Below are 20,640 nucleotides of genomic sequence, written 5' to 3' on the forward strand. Positions count from 1 at the left end.
ATTTTAATTGATCAAAATGTGCATAACTAATCTATTACTTTATTAATTATTGATATATTAAAATTTTCTATTAGACAAAAAATAAATAAGGAAAATAAAATTAAAAAGAGTAATAAATATATATAATTTAGTTATTTAATTATTTTTCATATAAAAGATAGTCACACAAAAAACATATAATTGATCAATTCCTTTGTTTAATTGTAAACATACTATATTTTTTAAATTTTATTATTAAAATAACTAATGAAAAAAAATAAAAATGGATAATAAATGAATAAAATTTAATTTTTTATTATTTTCATATAAAAAATAGTACTAAATAAGGTTTTCAATTTTTATTTTTAAAAATATTTTTTATTTTTTAATTAAATGTTTTTTAAAAAAAATATTAAAAATATAAATCATATTACCATTTTTTTTAAAAAGTGTTTTTTTAAATAATTTTTGAACATAATTTTTTTTATTTATAATTTAAAATAGAAAATAATGCTGATTTTTAATTATTTATATATAATAAAAAATTAAAAACAATGAAAAATCTAAATTGTTAAAATAGAATTATTATGGTTGCGTAAATAGTGGTGTGAAAATTATTAAAATCCAAATTTTAAAAAAGCTTATATGAAAGGTCATTGGGTATTTTAATTTATCACTATTTTATATCCTTAAAAGATAATACATGAAATTTTGAAGATTATATTGGTCATTTAATATTTTATATCATTTCTATTCATTACATAAATTATACGGACAAAATGTTAATTTTTGACCGGTTACACCAAAACACAATTTTCCCCATTTTTTTCAACAATAATGAATCCGAAATGTAAATGCTTGCCAGCGAGATGCAGTCCCTGTCCTTGTTCCGCAAGAAACAAATAGGCGCGACGTGACGGCCAAGGAAATGGAAAGTCCAACTTGACTAATTTGGTCAAATAAATATAAATAATATAATTAAAAATTTTAATGACATTATTTTTAACCAACAATGAGATCATGAGAGGGACTAATTTGAAAAAGGAGTAAATAGAGATGGCTTTTTGGTTTTGGTACAAGATCATTCGAACCCAAAGTGGATGGTGAAGTTGGCCGGTCTTAAGATGTCTTACCTCACCTGATGCGCCATCCCATGTACTCGCGGCAGCCCCAACCCCTATAAATGGGCTGCTTCAAGTTCATACCCATCACCTTACATCTCTCTGTAGATCTTCATCATGTACATTAGCTCTGTTTCTATTCCAGAAAGTAGGCCGGAAAAGAAATTAATGGCCTCCACGGACGCATCTGCTGTCTTCTCCTCTTTTGATCTGCCTTCGTGTGTTGTTTTTTCTAGTCTGTATAAACAGTCCAACAGACCAAGGCTCCAGATCCTGGTGGCCTAACTAAATAAACAAGGCCAGGCCCAATTATAAAATAAACGGGCCGATGGGCCTAGGCCAGTTCATGGCGTAGTCAGTAGGGGAGCTATAAATGGCTATTGCGGTAGCTTGAAGAGTGGTTACTTATACAATCTGAAATTGAAACCCTAGTCGGAGCCGATAGCAGCGTCAGACAGATAAGCGCAAAGCCATACAATCTCAGATGTACGCCTTTGTTATCCTTCTTAATCTTGGTCTCCTTTTTCTTCTTTCTACTCTGCAAATAAGGGTTAGGGTTACGCCGGTGGGCTTTTCAATAGTTGCCATGTTTTGATTTGATTTTATCTGTTCGTTGTTCTTGGTATTTGTGGTGTTTTGATGCTTTGTTTTTATTATGTAAATCGATGGTTTAGATCTTGAGTGAATTATGCTGTCCTCGATGAGGTTTGATTGTATGTTTCATATGCGTTACATGGATTTCTCAAATGTTTGCATTGTGGGATGAGTTGAGGGCTTACGATCCGTTTGGATTAGGGAGGAGGAGTTCAGTTCCTTTTTTTTAATTGTATATTGTGAGGTTAGGTTTTTATTAATTAAGAAAATGGGTATCTCGAATTAGGTTGTTTTGTTTGATTGTGATAATGTTATTTGCCAATCGATAGAGGCTTGGATGGGATGCTTCAGGAAAATTAGGTTTATTTGTTTAGTTTTACTTTCCCTACAGATTTTGGTTCAATCATGGCAGACGAAACTCAAAATGAAGTGAAGGATGAAGTGGCAGAAGTAAGTTTCAGTCCTTTAATATTTAACCTATAATATACCTGCATGTACAATTCATTCTCAAACGGATTGTTGCTCTGTAGCTTGCCCCTTTCGATCCTACTAAGAAGAAGAAGAAGAAGAAGGTCGTAATTCAGGACCCTGCAGATGATTCTGTGGATAAGTTGGCTGAAAAAACCGAAAGCTTGTCAGGTATGTATGGTTAACTGTGATTGGCTGTTTGACAAAGTTATTTCTTAGTTTTTATGATTCGTTTTTTTTTTTTTTTCCAAGTATTTGTAAAATGCTAGCACACATTACTTTTTATTGGGGACTTACCTTTCTTCACCTGCAGTTTCTGAAGGGGTTGAAAATACCTTCTCTGGTATGAAAAAGAAGAAGAAGAAACCTGTATGTGGGATTGGCATTTTCAATTAACAATTTGAGTTTTGTTAATAGTGCATCTTCAGCAGCAATTGATATATGATTCTTGGAGTTATTTTGTAGGTAGAAACTGATATCTTAAATGACGATGGTGGGGATGGCAAGGAAGATTTGGATGGTAAGAAGTGTAATTTTTAGAGTCTCCAATAGAAAATGTATTCCAGAAATAAAAACTAAAAAAATATGCTGTGTTGGAAGGAGAGTAGCATTCTAAGGGCATATATATCTGAAACTGAAAGTAAAAATTTGCTATGTTAACATTCTTAAATTGAATTTTAAAGATACGGTTCTCTCTACCCTTTTAGATCATAATGGTGAGGATGAAGAAGGAGAAGGCATTGTCCTACAACCACGGTATCCTTGGGAAGGAAGTGACCGAGACTACAAATATGAGGAGGTATGTGTTTGATTTTAACTTGATTAGGATTTTTTTTTTCCAGATAGTGTGAATAAAGCTTTTTTGAGTTGGGTGTCCTTAATATTATGATCATAATTAGTAGTTCAACATCTCCTGGCACTTAGCATGCTGGATGGTTAAGGTTTGTAAGTTTACAGCTAGTTGAGTTTGATTGGACTGTAGGGGGTTTTAATGTTTGAAGCACTTTTTGTTAATTGGCTTGGAGGCAATTTTAATCCTTGATTTGATATTATTTATTCTATGATAATATGCCTTTCTTCATTTATTTATTTTTACCAAATTATTATTCATGTTGTATTAGTACCATGATGCAGTCCTTGTAGGATATTGACCCTTTTTGTACTGTGCAGCTTCTTGGTAGGGTGTTTAACATTCTTCGGGAGAATAATCCAGAGCTTGCTGGAGATAGGAGGAGAACAGTTATGAGGCCCCCACAAGTCCTTCGTGAAGGCACAAAGAAAACCGTTTTTGTGAACTTCATGGATCTGTGCAAGACGTATGCTCATGTTGTTTTGCTTCATCTATTTTATATATATATATTTAATTAGCAAGATTTCTGTTGCTCTAGCAAGACTGTATTTGCACTGGATAATTTCATTCTTTCCATTAAGAATACACCCATTAAAATTTCAATCAGCTCCTTTGAATATTAACTTGTGTCTATTCTGATGTTCTGTGGATGTCTTTGGATGCATATATGTTTTTGCTTGTTGTTTATGTTGGTGGGGGAGGGGGGAATCATATCTTGTGGAGGAGCTTTATGTGGTTTGGTTTATCATTTTACTGCCCTAGGTTGCATCAGGGTGATTTGAGCTCATTTTAGTATGCAAATATTTTATCGTGTTCCCACTTTGCATGCAGAGGACTTCCCTTTGGTTCGAATAACAGCTGCTCGTTTGTAGGGATACTCTATATGTCAGGAATGCATTGGTATTTTACCGATGGTGTGTTCTCACATGTGCATTTGTAATGTGTGTGTGTGTAAAGGGGGCTTCCTATAGAAAAGGACTTTAATTAATAAACTCTATTGTGTAATATTATTACCAATTTGGATCATGTCTATAAGAAAACAAGTTCATGGTCTTTAGGAATTTAATATTTATTGGCTAATTTGTATTTCGGTGGTAATTTTGTATGTCATCTGAACTAAGAATGTTTTTGATTTTCGGTGGTTTTTAAATTTATGAACAAGGAATGTGCAGAATGGTGAATAATAATCACTAGTGAATATTGTTTTCTACTGCTTTGCAAGATATGTTTCCACAATTATTATTGATTAGCAGAAAGGTGGAGAGAGCATGGGAAGGAGTGTCGGTGTGGGGATAATAAGCTGTACCTATTGCATCCTTTTTCCTTTTCTTGATTTGGGGATTTGCTACATCTGATATTCCTCATACAATGTATGATTCCAATGTCTGTGTTTGGGCCTTGGCTTTCCTTAAGAGACATGAACTACTCCATGACTGCCTCTTATCAATATATTTTCATCGGGGAATTTTTTGCAAAAAGTTTTAGGGTCATAGTGGGAATTCTTGTTAATTCATGTATAATCTTTAGCAATTTGTTGCAATTCACTTGTTCTGAATTCTTGTTTTACCTTGTTCTGCAATCTAGTTCGTTGATTGTGATGTTATTTATATGTTTGGATCAAGATGTTATTTGAAGTTGTTTTTCTAGGAAATTGTTCTGGCAAGCAAAATATCAAAATTTAACCTGCCTATCTTTTTTTTTTTTTTCAGGATGCATAGGCAGCCTGATCATGTCATGGCCTTCTTGCTGGCTGAACTTGGGACAAGTGGATCGCTTGATGGACAGCAAAGATTAGTTGTGAAGGGAAGATTTGCACCAAAGAATTTTGAAGGGATCTTGCGAAGATATATCAGTAAGTACTTGATTATGATTTGATTTATTGTGTTAATGATCTATAAGAGATGGATATTCTCTTAGAGGAATACCAGTAATGCATGAATACACATTCAGAAATTCAGCTGTGTCCCCATAAAGTCAGCCATGGTGGAGACAGGATAAATGAGAGAGCTCTTGTATAGAGAAGAAAATGTTAATAAGTTCAGTGCTTTCTGTGAAATGCTGTACTCTTGAGGTGCTTGCTTCAAGCCGTACCAAGTACCATCCTCAAATTTTGGATAAATTTGATAAACTTGAGATTGTTTGGAAGACCTCCAGGGTCATACTATTCTGATGCTTAGATGGCAATCCATGTTTTAGTCAGACTGGCTGAGTAGTACTTTCCAGTTTACCGCACAAATCTGATAGCACTTCTTTAGCTTTTAGTAGCAAGGTGGAACTTAGAGATGGAACAGGTTTGTTCCACTTCGTGTCCTGCCACAACAATAAACATATAAATCTCTTCCCAGTCTTAGAGCATGTTTGGCACTGATTTTAGAAAACTTTTCTAACCTTTCTAACAATTGAATGATAAAAAATTTGAAGTGTTAGAAAGGTTAGAACCGTTTCCTAGAATCATTGCCAAACGGGTTCTTATTTATGTGCATTTATAGATATACTGTTTTCTGCCTATCATTATGTGTTGGTTGACATGGAGTAGCTTGGTGAAGGTTTTTGAAGCGTTTTATGGTTGGTGTTCTATACCAAATATCTGCCTAAGATCCAAAATTTTTGCTGCCATGATGGACACATGGATGTTTCTTGTAGCCTATGACATTCTTAACGCTTTTGATGGCTATTTGGTGTGTCCAGATGAGTATGTAATATGCCTTGGGTGCAAAAGTCCAGACACAATTCTTTCAAAGGAGAATCGTCTCTTCTTTCTCAGATGCGAGCAGGTAATTTATGGTCCCTATACCCTCTGGTTGCACTGTTTCTTTCTCTCATCTCCTAGGATATTTATATTAAGGAATTTCTTTCTGTACTGGTATTTGCTTTATTCTTAGTAATATTAAATGAATGGTCTTCAAAGACAACAATATTCAATTCTCTAAGGGTGGTTCTGAATTATAGAATGGTTTCGATTTCTAACCATCCACTGGAATCTTGGATGGTTCTGTGATGGTAAATTTCTCTTGGATTGGTTACAATGAAGTGAAGTTTCTTTCAAGAACTTATTGGCTTTCTAATCAAGGGAACACTCTTCTGTTGGTTGGGCTTAGTTCTAAACCTTTTAAAATTTATTCATCTTTCCTGGGTTTTCACCTATGGCAACTCATCATGTGGCTCATAAAAGATGATTCTTTACCGTGCCCATGTTTTGCCTAGTCTGCATTTGCATTACCCATGAAAGAAAGCTTCGTAGAAGAAGGTTGTATTGAATTATGGTTGGCTTTTTTTATTAGAACTGCTTTGTATGATCAAATCTTTTGTTGGGTCGGCCTGTGATGACTAAAAGAATTTGCCTACATCGTCTGATCCTTCTTATCATGAAGAGGAACGATGGAACGAGGAATCGTCCTGAGGCCTTGTTGAAAATAATCTCCTTTTGTTGGTTAGTGAATGCAAATATTCTCTAGTGTTGATGTTTTTTTATTCATCTTTTCTGAGTTTTCACCTATGGCAACTCATCACGTGGCTCATAAAAGATGATTCTGTGCTGTGGCCATGTTTTGCCTAGTCTGCATTTGCATTACTCACGAAAGAAAGAATCCTAGAAGAATCTATAGTATTGAATTATGGGAGGCTTTTTTTATTAGGAGAACCACTTTGTATGACCAAATCTTTCTGTTGAGTGGGCCTGTGATGATTAAAAGAATTTGCCTACATTGTCTGATCTTCTTATCATGAAGAGGAACGATGAATTGTTCTGAGGCCTAGTTGAAAATACTCCCCTTTTGTTGGTTAGTGAATGTGTAAATATTCTCTAGTGTTGATGCTTTTTTAATGTCAGAAAGTCCCCGTCATGGTTTGTGTAATAGTAAATGTTCTCACATCTAGATGGATAAATTTAGCATGTTGATCAATGATGCAGGACTGATGATCTAGGTTTGCATTGGTTCTCTTAAACTTGCTACCGTTTTATTATACACCAACTTGGAAGCTTGTGGTTGGGTCATGGTTGGGCCATTTTTAGGGCTTAAGAGATCATATGCTGTTTTCAATTTCTAAGATAAGGCATCTTATTGTTTGATTTGTATGTGCATGCATGCAGTGCGGCTCTGGGCGATCAGTTGCTCCAATCAAGGCTGGTTTTGTGGCTCGTGTTGGTCGGCGGAATGCTGGAACATGATTTGGGCAGTTATCCTTTTACCATTTTTGGAGTTGATGAGAAGACTTTTCAGACCCCTTCATGTATGATTTTATGTTTAGCACACACCTCTATGGCTATGGCAGCGGTTGAAGCCGATTTTGACTGGAAGTTGAATATGCTATAAAATCCTTTTAGTCGTGGGGTATATGGATATGGATGATGTAGAAGGTGTGAATGTTTACTTTGAGCAGGCTTTATATTTGCTTCGTTATGATCTGACACCCATTTTACATTGTGGAATTCATGGTGTGAGTGTGTGTGAGAATTATATATGTTAATAAGTCCATCGCCACAGTCGAAGCCAGTTCTTTTTCCGCTGCCTCATCCTTGGATCTATTGGGTGTTGTTTGTGTTTAATTAAATTGGAGGCAGCCCTTTGGACTATCTTCCATGATTTTTTCCAGTGCCCAAGCTCTCTTATTAATCGTATTTGACGGGATTGATTCTCTATTAATTGGACTGGAAAGAATTAAAGTTACAACCTCCTCTTGTTCTTCCAGTGGAATTTGACACATGACCTTCCATACTACTCCCCTGGAAACATCTGCTGACAATGCTAGTGTTGTTCTTTATGCATAAGGCACAGTTGATAAGTGGTTTATACTATTTTATAAATTTCATGATACCCTGCCAATTCACGCATTCTTTCAACCAAGCAAATGTGCAGCTAAAAATGTGGAAAGTAGTTTCCAACGATGGTTCATCATGTTGTAGATTTTATATTATCCTGCCTATTCAATGTGCAACTAAAAATTAATGTAGAAAGTAGTATAGAAGGAACAATTGTGGTGAAACATGTTTGGTTTATTCATGCATTCTTTCAACCAGGCAAATGCACAACTAAAGATGTATCCTTTCAATCAAGCAAATGTCCAGGGAAAAAAACGTTCCGTTGCCGGGACTTGAACCCGGGTCTCTCGGGTGAGAGCCGAGTATCCTAACCAACTAGACTACAACGGAAGTTGGAAGTTCGTTTCTTCAAGGCAATAAATATAGTTTACTCATTCTGACCTGTAAACCACCTACTCCATTATTTTACTATGGGAGCTGGTCAGATGAAGGACAACAGTGCTCACTTGTTCTTCTACTTATCTATTTATCTTTATCTTTCAATATTCAGCTGCAGCGTTAGCTAGAAAGCCCACGAGCATAACAGGAGCCGAGGAAAAAGGGACTTCGATCACTCTCCCAAACAAACAACTCAGATGGTGACACAATCATCCTGCTGCTCTACCATCTCATTAGTGTCACCTGTGAGTGAATATGCATGCTGGCTTCAGATAGAGAGTAGTAAGCTACCTTTCCATTATGAGACATGTCAGATTGCAGTCACCCCCATGTGAGAATTGTATTAGGACCAGGTGGATCAGCACCAGAGCCATTCCAACTTCTTATACCTCCACTCCTTCAACTCTTTCTTTCTTGTTTATCTTTACTTAATTATTGAGTTTATAATTAGATTATCATTGAATTTTTGAACTGAATGACAGTTGCTATACATCCTACCTCCAAAAAACAAAAAAAAAAAAAAACAAAAAAAACAAAACTCAATTGACAAGCATTAATTCCTTTTCCCTCTAGTTTCATATTCAAGCACCTATCCCTTTTCAATTAGACTCAGAACTACCACTTGGAGATGAAAACTTTTGGAACCAAAGGCCAGGCCATTCATGCAATGAGCTCAACATGATGTGCCCACTGGTGGATGGGGCCTTACACTTGAGAGACATGAATCACCTGGACGTGATTTGCTATAATGCTGCTTTCAAGAACTGGAACATGATTGCAGTCTTTGGTGAGCTGTGTCTACACTCCATTATAGGAGGTTATGGACTCTGGTGGCCCCCCATCATGGCTGTTTTTGTGGAAAGATGTTTAATATATGGAGGTTAAGCAGAAGGATGGGCTATTCCTTTTCTGGGTGTGTTCTCATTCTATTGTTTCTTAAAGGGCTTAATTATTGGTAGATGGCATGTTTGGAAGCAACTTTAATGCATAATCATGATTTTGAGTTTTGGGCATTTGCTAGCTGGCTTGAGCTTCATATATCATCAAGTGTGGATTACTAGGCCCAAGCCCCTGATTTGCCTGATTTATTCTCCCCTTTGGTTCCCTTGTTAGTTTATAGGCTTAAAGGTGTGTTTGGTATGTTGGAATAAACTTGAAAATGAATCATGAAACTACGTGGAAGAGGAAATTGAAATCATATCAAGAGTGATATTTTAAATTTTCATTTTTGTTCTCATTCTCATTCTAGAAAACAATTCAAACAATTAATGAATGGTAAATGGAATTGATACGTTATTCTTATTCTCTGTTCTAATATTCTAAACATAACTTAAGGATATGTTTAATATGTAGAAATAATAACAAGAGTAGGAATATGAACAAAGGAAAATCAATACTACGTCAAAAAATGAATCAATATCCCTACATGGTTGGTTTTAATTTGTATGATAATGATTTTTTTTTTCTAATACACAATCCAAATCTCAAACAACTACTTTGATACAATTTGTTGACATTTATGTAAACACAACTATAGTTATTATTGAGCCACATGAGTGAAAGATAGGGTGTTACGTTCATATAAATTTAATATACATGATTACATCTTTCTAACAATTTAGGTGGTGTTTGTTTTTTTACTTAATTCTAAATAGAATCTTAAAGTTTAATAGTGTTAAATATTAGATTGTTTGTTTTTGTAGTATTTCATTTCTATTAATTATTAAAAAGTAAAAAAAAAACCAATATATTATTTTTTCTATTTAGAAAAAGTTACATATTTTGGTTTTTTCTATTTAGTAAAAAGTTTATAATAAATTATAAAAAAAAAAGTAGAAAAACAAACAACGTAAATTCTGAAAACAAGTTGCTTTCATAAAAAAGCCAAAAAAACAAACACCACATTAAAGTTTTGGATCAACATAGTATCAAATCACTTTCATATGTTTCTTATTATGCTAATATGCGAATCCAAACAATGTTGCAGGAGAGACATGGTACGAGAAAAATATAACTCAAATAAATTAATAAATATGTATTTTTCTCAACAACATTTAAAATAATCTAAACCAATATAATCATATTGAGAAGCTTCTAATAAATTCATATAAATTTAATATATACTATTGACCATACTCCTTAAAGATTGGCTAACATATTGAAAATGCGGCCAAACACAGCCCCTATATATCCACGTGGATGGTGAAGTTGGTTGTGTAATAACGTGAAATGGTAGTGATGCATTTTGCCCAATGGGATTTTTTTTGTTTGGCTACATCCCACAAGGAAGGCGGTTGGGCTGCTTTAAATGCCACAATTACAGCAATAAATTAAGCTTAGCTTCTCATTTGTTTTTCTTATCTGATTTTTCTTTTCTTTTTTCTTTTTTCTTTTTTCTTTTTGGCTTTTAGGACTAAATTTTATGCTTTCAAGACTCATTTCTGAGTTTTATCCAAATATATAGCCATATATTCCTCATTTATTATTATTTATCTATAGAATATTTGATGTTATGATCACGACCACCAATATTTTTACTTAACTTGGATTTTTTCAGATATAAATAGATTAAAAGATGGAAAAGTTGTGTTTGTGGGCGACTATTTGAAAGTAATATGACAATCAAACTCCAATAAACTAAAATATGAGATTTGACCAGGAGAAAATATTATCTTTCTCATGCACTCTTTGTTGACTCCATTTTATGTTCCTAGATTGCCTATTCATACCTCCATGTCAGTTGCAACCCTATCTCCATATCAGCAGGAAGCCCTCCATGTCACATGAGAGACTGAAAATTAATAAGAAAAAAAAATCTGAATTTAAAACCTATGAAAAATCACTCAACCTAACAACCAGTTGTAATTTCCCTAATTTGAAACTTTTCTTCTCTCTAATTTGGGAGCATTTCTCTATATCTCTCTTGGTTTCAGCACCCACACGATCTCGAGACCCATCTAAAAATTCCTAAAAATTGTCTTATTTGAGAGAAAAAACCATTAATCCAAAACTCCAATCTGCATGTTTCTCTCTTATCCACATAAAAGTGCAATGAAATGGAGCATTCCATTCTAAAAACGTTCGGTTAAAAGACGACTTCAAGAAGCACATCTGTGATTGTGAATTTACCATAACAACGCATACCAAAATGGGAAAGGTGGAATCCAAAATATTGGCTTCGTGAACAAGATATCTCTTCCTGTCATTGAGTTGCATTTTTCCTTAACCCCAAACCAAAATATGAAGGTAAATAATTTTCATTTATTGTTCTTTAGTTCATTTCTTTGAAATGGAGCACATTAACAATTTTCGAGTCATTGGTGGACTTGAACTTTTGTGTTGGGTTGTGGGAACCATATTATTCCCAAATAATCATATGACCCATAAGTCGTGAACTTTTGTGTTGGGTTGTGGGAACCATATTATTCCCAAATAACCATATGACCCATAAGTCGTATTGAATCCAAATGGAACTTATAGCATATTTGGTAGTAAGTTGCATTATTATTTTGGGTACTGTATCTTAGGTACTACCTTAATAACCCTTAGGTACTACCTTAATCGACCTTAGGTACTACCTTAGTTAAATAAAGTTGAGTACTACATGTCCAAAGCCTCGGACCTTCCTTTGTGACCCTTAGAGCATGTCATTATGTGATTATTTTGTATGTTCAATTGGTTCACCTTTGGTTTTTTGCGAACTGTATCTTAGGTATTACCTTAATAACCCTTAGGTACCACCTTTATCTACTTTAGATACTATCTTAACCGACCTTAGGTACTACCTTAGTTAAAGTTGGGTATTACCTATTCGAAGCCTCGGACCTTCCTTTGTGACCCTTAGAGCATGTCATTATGTGATTATTTTGTGTGTTCAATTGATTCACCTTTGTTTTTTTTGCAGACTGTACCTTATGTACTACCTTAATAGTCCTTAGGTAGCACCTTAATCTACCTTAAGTACTACCTTCATGCACTTTAGGCACTACTTTAATGCATATTAGGTACTATCTTATTCTATCTTAGATTCTACCTTAATGTACCTAAGGTACTACGTTAGTGTACCTAAGGCTTAATGCACCTTAGGTACTACCTTAATGCACCTTACGTACTATCTTTGTGAACCTTATGTATTACCTTAATGGAGCTTAGGGTAGTTCATTTGTGAACCTTGGGTACTAAGTTTATTGATCCTAGGTAGCTCCTTGTTGCTCAACCATAACAAAATTTGTTTAGGAAAGCATGGATTAGGCTTCTTTAATAGGATTTAGGAATATGCAACTTTGACAAATTATTTTCTGTTTTTGTTTTAATTAAGTGTATATAATATTCATGTAATCCCTAAGATTAATAAATAAATAAAATTATATCCAATTTTTTATTCTCTTCATCATATATTAGAGCATCTTATAAACCATGTGTGAACCTTACCCAATTATTGTTGCTTGTGCAAAGAAAAAGAAGAATAGAGAGATAACCAAAAAAATCCAATATCATTGGTCTTTTGATTTATGAAGTTTAGTTCCCTCAAATAGAGGTGGCTTGGTTTCTTCCCTTACAATTAAGGTTGGTCAAATGTTTAAGAGATGCGAGTTTTCTTCTTTTACACTTATTTCCTTCAGGGTTGGTTTCATCCACTATGCCTAGCATATCGATATTTTTTTTTTTTTTTTTTTTTTTTTGTAAACTTTGATGGAACTTGTGTGCTTTCTATGACTTAGATCATACCCTCCTTGTTAGACACTTTATGTACCATATATCCTCTTAATTTTCCCATACATGTGGGATTGCTTGAAGTTGATAGTACTTGATAGATTGAAAGATCATGTAAGAATTGGCAGCCTGCAATGGTTTTTGTTTTCAAAAATAAAAGCATACAAATTTAGGCGATAAAGGAAGATTTTCCCCCAAAAATATGCTTTTTGAAAACAATCCGTTTTTGCCTTGTCATTTATAAAACAAAGAAATATTAGGTATTTTGGGAAATAAGAGTATGGATCGAGGGCAAAACGGTCCTTTGAGTAGCTAAAGTTACAAAGGGGTTGAGAAGGAGAGGTCCGAAGCTGATTCACGACTCACGAGAAAAGGGCCAAAGGGAGAAGAAGAGTGAGGGGTCCCTCACTTTTGTTTGTTTCTTTTATCTATAAATAGGCAAGGAAGTCTTTGACTTCTTTCTTCAGTACTCGGATTCAGACTTCATCTTTCCCACCTCCATTTCCTCTTCCTTTCTCTCCATCTCATCTCCGCACACTCGCTGTTGTTGAAGCTCTTGCGCCAGCTCAAGGTACGCTCTTCAATTTTTCGATTTTCATATCCAATCTGATAATGTGATTGTTTTTCTGCTTCGGATTTTAGTCCTGTGCGTCATTTTATCCTATTCGTTGGATCTTTGTTCAAGTTTGGTGCGGAGGAGGATCGTGGAGTATAGATCATTGAATTTTTACTTTTTTTTTTAAGGAACGTTTTAGTGGAAAATCGAATAGTTTTCCGTGATTCACGATCGAGGCTTCTGAAATAACTTAAATTTAAAGCAGTTTTTGCAAGGAATGATCTTGTGGAGACTGTTGACTCTTTTTCCAATCGGTTTTACCATCATTTTTCCCTTTTCTTACTTCTTTTATGTCCTCCAATAATTTGTTTTTTTTTAGAAATGTTTTAGTAGGAAATCGAATAGTTTTTCACGATTCGCAACCGAGGTCTCTGCAAATTGAACTTAAATTTAAAGCAATTTTTGCCAGGAATGATCTTATTACTACTGTTGAGTCTTTTTTTTAACCGGTTTTACCATCATTTTCTGGTTTCTCTACATGTGTCCAAGAATTTATATGACTTTTACTTTTATTTTTATTTTTGGGTCGGTGTTTTGTGCTTGAAACGCGTGTATATAGCTGGAGCTCTCGCCTGGACAGTTGTCTTAATTTCAAGGTTCAGGCAGAAATTAATCCCCAGAGAAATGCCAAGTCCGCGCGCTTTCTGTGCGCGTGGGGTCACGCTCCATGTTGGTGGTTTTTTCTTGCCTATTTCTTTTCCCCCTTTTTTTTAACACCTTTCTGTTGTTGGTTGGGCGGCGACCTGTAGTTATTGACTTAATTCTGACGCCAATCCAAAAGGATCCAGCCACTTTCTTCAACGGATATCAGCCCCTTGTCGATATAAACTGAGAAGCTTGGATTTACATTTTTCAATCTGCTATCAACGAAAGTATCAATGTAAGTTTTGCCTCTGGAACCGACTCGTTGTTCTAAGTTTTCCATTCTTTTTCATGATGGTTTTATTATCAATTTCAGTTTTTGTTTATAATGTTTATTTTTTTTCAATAACTTATGATAAGTTGATGATTCGATAATATTAAACTTCTTGTTCAGGCCTTTCTTTGATGATTTTTAATCACTCTTTTTTATTGTAGATTGACAGTTCTGAAAATAGTAGGATGCTAGATGGTACCATGCCAGGGTTTTCATATAGTTTGTGGGAATAGTAATTGTGAACTCACGTGCATTGTGCTTAAACTGAAATTAAAGTTCAGTTAACTATGAAATAATCATTTAGGGTTAGGTTCTTCCTAGCACATCAAAGATGAAAAAGTTATGTTATATAAGCCCATTCTGAATTATGTGGCCATCATTTATGAACCTTCCATTTGAAATCATTTTCCAGTTTAAACTTATAATCTCAATATAGATGTTCTGATGTTGCATATTAGCCTCTGATTGAGTATTGTTATTGAAGCCTAGCTGCAGATACATTGCAAAACAAAGCTCTGAGAGTCTATTGGATCCAGCCCTCTAAATCAACTCTCAAACTTCACCAACTTAGCAGCATGGCATCTTCCTTGGTAAGAAAAGGAACTAATTGGGATATATGAATGTGTATGCTCCTTCTGTCTCTTGTTTCCATTTCTTCTACAATTATTTATGCATCTCCCTTAAGTATTTTCCTTAAATTTTTATAGTATACACTTTCTCACTTGAAATTGTTTACCTTGACCGTAATTAAGAAAGCAAAACAACATATATTTCATAAGTATTATTTCAGTTACCCATTCAATTTGGATGAACCTTTGATAATGCTTCTTTGGATTTGTGCTCTCATCCTAAAACTATTATTACATGGGAAAGTATGTATATTTAGAATTATAAATAAATAGAGCAAATAAATTTGTGGTCATCCAAAAATTCACTATCCCAACAAATGAAAATAATCCATGGGATTTGACAATTTGAATGTAGAGTATGAAATCCAATAAATCAACAAACAGGGATTTGTGTAACCTATTAGTTGAATAGAATGTGTGCTGCTATATCCTGGAAAGTTCACAATAGAGGACAAGTACATGAACAGTAATCATGTTGCAATAATGCAGCAAGAATACATTATGCTCCACCCATCCTTCACTTTATGCTTTGTTTTCTTTTCAACAAGGAAAGAGGGGAAGGAAAAGGGAATATTAACCACTTCTTTTGATGCACATGTAAGAACAATATTGATAAAAGCGCCTAATGGAAGGAAATGGTGCACCCCAAGTACACAGGGTATTCAAAGGGCAGCAAAAGGAAACAAAAACAGCATTGACAATCAACAAAACACTACCTGAAGCCCAGCCAGTCAATGAAGTCTAACAAGGATCAAGGATTATCATGTTGAGGCTGATGGGAGTCAAGGGACAATTGAAAGAGGGCATAATTGAGGGAGTGTTTGAGTGGCTGATCCAAATGCTTCACACCATCAAAGGATCTATGATTACATTCCTACCATATGGTCCAAAACTAACACCAAACTTTCCTTCTCTTCCCAAAGAACTCTCATGCCAACACAAAGGAGCCTTCCTCACTAAATTGAGGAGAATCCTAGAGATACCAAAAAATGAAAACAAAAGATGCCACAGTCCTCTTGCTTTCCCACAGTGAATGAGGATATGACTAGCAATCTTCTTCTCTCTTACAACCCTAATCCTTAAATCCTAAACCTTAGATGGTAACAATTTGCTGATTACTCTTTGGCTGTGGGTTATATTAAATTTTAGAACAGAGAATGCACCCCAACAGGGACGCATTTATTCCAAGTGCCTGCGAGGCAAATCCCCCCTGGGTGATATGCACCCATCCGCACCACTTAAATACTGGTGAGATCATTGTTAGAGGTCTCGCTACCACTGAACTACACCCTGGAAGGCTTCCCACTTAAATAATGGGCAGATCATTGTTAGAGGTCTCACTACTGCTGAACTACACCCTGGAAAGCTTCCCTTGCCCCTAAGTTTTTCACAATAAGAACATCTGAATGTATGTTGGCTATTTTGTAGGTCTGGTATGATATTGTGGTTTTTATTTGTTTTTATTTCAGGTTAAGTCACAAAAGAATCTGAAGAGAACAGAATCTAAGAAATCACATTCCTGGTGGTGGGATAGTCATATCAGTCCCAAAAACTCCAAGTGGCTCGCTGATAATCTTGAGGGTGAGCAACTAATACTGCTATTTGTTATTATTCTTGTTAGTTTTCTAATGCCTGACTGCAGAGCATGCTATACAAAGAGATCATAAGAAGGGCACATGCCACCCCTTATGCATCATATATTTTAGGAAATAGTAGAAGTGCAAATATATATTTTTTTTTTTTGATAAGTAGAAGTGCAAATATATACAAATGAGCTTAATCCTTAATGTTAGTGATCCATCATATTTAGGACTTAATCAGCTGGATATCCTTGATTAGGTGGTTTAAACCATCTTATGATGGATGTCCTGAATTGATAGTCCTGGTCCTCAAACTTTGTAGTGACCTAATTATAGTGTCTTGTGTGGATTGCAATCTGTGCTAAAATTAAATTTCAATCCATTCTCTTAGCCATTTCTCTTGAAGTCCTGCAGCTTGTTCAATCTTGTTTTTTATTATATTTATTTTCCCTACTATTTCAGACATGCATTGTAATATCGACAGGGTAATGTAGACGGTTCTTTCTAGGAATACCGATAACCTTTTTGTGAGGTCCAATCTTTTATCAACTTTAAGTTTTGATGTTGATGTTCTAACGGAAGTAAGGTTTGTGTTAAGACTTTTAAGATCAAGTAGTGGATAACGGTGGATATTTTTGCCACTGCTCTTGCTCAACACATTAATCTGATAAACCTATAGATATTTGTTGTTAATCCTAATTATCTCATTTGAGACAAAATAATGTTTTGCCAATTACCCCATGTAAAATTTAAAACAGTTTTTGAATAGAAACTGATAAAAGGGTACTTGGCCTCAGAGATGGACCAGAGTGTGAAACGGATGTTGAAGCTGATTGAAGAGGATGGGGATTCATTTGCAAAAAAGGCTGAGATGTATTATCAGAAGAGACCTGAATTGATCTCTCACGTTGAGGACTTTTACCGCATTCACAGGTCGCTGGCTGAGCGTTATGACCATGTGACAGGAGAACTGAGGAAGAATATTCCATCAGATCTCCAATCTCAGGGCTCAGGCATTTCTGACCTTGGTTCTGAACTAGCCTCTACATGTCCTTCTCCTGATCAAAGGGAGAGGCGACGTAAATCTGGTCGTCGAGCTGCTGGTTTTGATTTCTTCCTCGGCTCAGGTGGGAGCAGCTCTGATCTGTACAACAAAGGAGATGAGTCATCTTCACTATCGGATTCCGAGTCGGGATCTGATGATTCCTCTGTCAACAATTACTTGGGCGTGCCAGGAAAGCAACGGATGCAACAGGAAGAGAATGCAGACAGGTCATTGAGGGGAACCGGAAATGGGAATTGTGAAGATCTACTTGGAAAAATTGCTGGATATGAAGAAGAGCTGAGGGCTGCTAAGGAAAAGATTCAGCTTTCAGAAGAAGAGATCGTTCGGTTGAAAACTGAGCTCCAGAAATATGGACCCTTGGACTTTTCAAATAATTTCCAGGCTGAGCTTGTTGAATTACCACCTAGAGATATCAAGATGCAGGAATCCGAGCTGGAGTTTGCAAAAAAACAAGCATCAGAATTTGAAGAAAGGGCTGTTGGGTTGGAAGTGGATTGTTCAGACCCTGGTCTTAAGATTCAAAGCCTAGTGGAAGAGCTGAGAATCACAAAAGAAAGGCTTCAGGGTTCAGAGAAAGAAATTGCAAATTTGATAGATGAACTTGCAAGTAGAGGATCCTCTGAAAGTATCAGCCATATGCAGGAACAGCTTGAATTGGCTCATAAAGACATTGCTATGTGGAAAGCCAAGCTCGATAGAGAGAAAAGGGAGGTCTCCAAGCTTCAGGAAAGGGTTGGGAGGTACAAAACTAGTTTATCAGATCGGGAACATGAGATCAGGGAATTAAAAGAAGTCATCTCTGATGCTGACCATAATTTTGAGCTCGAAAAATCACTACTAATGACCAAAATTTCGAAACTCTTGGACAACCAGTCTCATTTGGAGGAGAAGCTAAAAGAATGGGAACTACGCTGCCAGTCTTTAGAGGAGGAGATCAAGCAAGTAGATGCCGAAAAAACAGAAACCAAAGCTCTCCTTGAAGAACAGGAAAAGTTATGGAAGACCAAAATCGAGCAGTTGAAGGCAGACACTGCTGAGAGTGGTGATCGCATCAACGACCTGAATAAAAGCCTAGACGCACTAAAATTGAAACATGACACTTTAATGTCGGAAAGAGATGAGCTCAGTGCAAGAGTTCATGCACTTATCTCTGAACTAAGTTCCAGAGATGATCAGAAAATTCAAATGGATAAGTATTTGCACCAACTACGAATAGAACAAGCAGAGCTGGTCGCTGGAGCTGAAGAGGCACGTAGACTGGTGGAGGAGCTGAGATCAAAAGCTAAGCAACTGGAGGAGGAGGTTGAGAGGCAAAAGGGTCTAGTCTCAGAAGCAGCAGAAGAGAAGAGAGAGGCGATTCGCCAGCTTTGTTTCTCCCTTGACCATTACAGGAATGGCTACAATCGGCTTCGCCAAGCTTTTACAGTCCACAAGCGGCCTGCAGTTTTAACATCCTAATCTGGTATGTGAGCTTGGATAATGTATGTATTGTCTGGATGGTGAAGGTTAAGTTACCCTGAAGTTTCACATAGGCCTTACTTGGATTGCTTTGTTGTTGAAGAGCCCAAAAGTTGCTGGCAACTTTAGGTATTGATGGAGAAATGCTGGAAATAAATTACCTTCTGCCTCAGCTCAGTTAGTCGAGGCTTTCAATGTGCTTGACCCTCTGTGGGTGTGAGTTAAAACAAAGGAAGATGTGAATTTAAAGCCTTTGTTGTGGTTCCTAAGGCTTGAAAGAAACAAAGACGATCTTAGAAATCAGAGTTCAAACATTTTTAAAGTAAAGAAAGGAAGAGTAATGGCAGTTGGCAATCCTGTGAATGAGAAAAAAAAGAAGATAAAAAAGATAAAAATAAATAAATTTAAGTTAATAAATTCTTTTTATATATTTATTTAAATTTCTTCTTCTAGGAAAAAATTAAATAATTTAAAATTATATCAAATTTTAATTACAATTTTTATTTTCTTTTTTATAATAAATCAAAAAAAAAAAAATCCTTAATATTTCATTCCTTTCTTTAATACTTTTTTAAAACTAAGTATAGCATAACTTCTTAAATATTTTCTATCTTTGAAAAAATGGTCTGTTAAGTTTTTTTTCTCTAAAAAATTAATATTATTATTAGTTTTTTTCTCTAAGTTTTTATAATTTGAATTTACCTGCTAAAAGGTGTAAAGTAACAAACTATCTTATAAGTTATAATGTACTAAGCTAATCTCACGGCGAAGTAATATATGAAATAAAAAAAGAAAAAGAACGCGCCAGATAGGGGTCGAACCTATGACCTTCTGCTTAGGAAACAGACGCTCTATCCACTGAGCTACAGGCGCTTGTTGTTAAGATGGGTACCTCTACATTTATAATAAGAAAAGAAATGAAGCAATTTCTGAAAAATCGAGGACAATGGTTACAATGAAAAGATTGAATTTATCAGTAGCGTCCCAACTCCCAATGAGTACTTAATGCACATTCACTTAATCCCTCGATTAAATAGGTGAAATAAGAATTAGCCTTTCGAGGTTCATGCATCTTATATTCAAAAGTCCATTTATGGCACAGATCTCTTTTTCCCTTCAAAACCATGAAACACAAGCTCTTCTTAATTCTCAATTGGCATAAAATCGACCAAATATCATAAATTTTCTTTTTCCCAGTTCAGTCGTTGCTTAAAACAAGCATAAAGGTTAACCTTCCTCTGCATCCGTGCCAGATTTACGAGCTCAACCTGACCTGAATATCAAGACCAAAGCCAAACTCAACCCCAAACCTCCACATGAACACCACGGCTTGTAAATGTTGCGCTGAATTTGCTAATCTGAAAATAAATTCTCAGGATTGCCAACACACCCCCCCACCCCGGCATCGCGTGTCTGAGTAGGCTTTTCTTCATCACCTTTCGGCTGTTCAGCC

General features: G+C 35.5%; 2 protein-coding genes and 3 non-coding genes across 8 annotated transcripts; 3 read left to right on the top strand and 2 right to left on the bottom strand.

Moving 5' to 3' along the window:
* Positions 1-1,212: 1,212 nt before the first annotated feature.
* Positions 1,213-7,585, top strand: LOC117916398 (eukaryotic translation initiation factor 2 subunit beta). The gene is made up of 10 exons (XM_034832368.1): positions 1,213-1,586; positions 2,086-2,144; positions 2,225-2,333; positions 2,476-2,531; positions 2,628-2,682; positions 2,870-2,961; positions 3,333-3,478; positions 4,722-4,864; positions 5,701-5,786; positions 7,103-7,585. The coding sequence occupies exons 2-10, from the start codon at positions 2,100-2,102 to the stop codon at positions 7,178-7,180; spliced, it is 810 nt and encodes a 269-aa protein (XP_034688259.1). The 5' UTR covers positions 1,213-1,586; positions 2,086-2,099; the 3' UTR covers positions 7,181-7,585.
* On the top strand, positions 6,683-6,768 carry LOC117917176. Its single transcript, XR_004651642.1, has one exon. It is a non-coding gene; the product is annotated as a small nucleolar RNA SNORD34 (small nucleolar RNA).
* A 503-nt stretch (positions 7,586-8,088) lies between the features above and the next one.
* On the bottom strand, positions 8,089-8,161 carry TRNAE-CUC. Its single transcript has one exon. It is a non-coding gene; the product is annotated as a tRNA-Glu (tRNA).
* Positions 8,162-13,314: 5,153 nt separating this feature from the next.
* On the top strand, positions 13,315-19,456 carry LOC117916372 (protein NETWORKED 4A). 4 transcript variants are annotated; one of them, XM_034832332.1, is made up of 5 exons: positions 13,315-13,493; positions 14,288-14,418; positions 14,939-15,044; positions 16,553-16,664; positions 17,461-19,456. In XM_034832332.1, the coding sequence occupies exons 3-5, from the start codon at positions 15,030-15,032 to the stop codon at positions 19,185-19,187; spliced, it is 1,854 nt and encodes a 617-aa protein (XP_034688223.1). In that variant the 5' UTR covers positions 13,315-13,493; positions 14,288-14,418; positions 14,939-15,029; the 3' UTR covers positions 19,188-19,456. The 4 variants fall into 4 exon arrangements, with proteins under 4 accessions (XP_034688223.1, XP_034688225.1, XP_034688226.1 ...); XM_034832334.1 differs by having other exon boundaries at positions 14,944-15,044; XM_034832335.1 differs by having other exon boundaries at positions 14,950-15,044.
* A 531-nt stretch (positions 19,457-19,987) lies between these two features.
* Positions 19,988-20,060, bottom strand: TRNAR-CCU. Its single transcript has one exon. It is a non-coding gene; the product is annotated as a tRNA-Arg (tRNA).
* Positions 20,061-20,640: the final 580 nt, after the last annotated feature.

This window comes from Vitis riparia, chromosome 6, assembly GCF_004353265.1.
Source record: "Vitis riparia cultivar Riparia Gloire de Montpellier isolate 1030 chromosome 6, EGFV_Vit.rip_1.0, whole genome shotgun sequence".
Taxonomy (NCBI): Eukaryota; Viridiplantae; Streptophyta; class Magnoliopsida; order Vitales; family Vitaceae; genus Vitis; species Vitis riparia.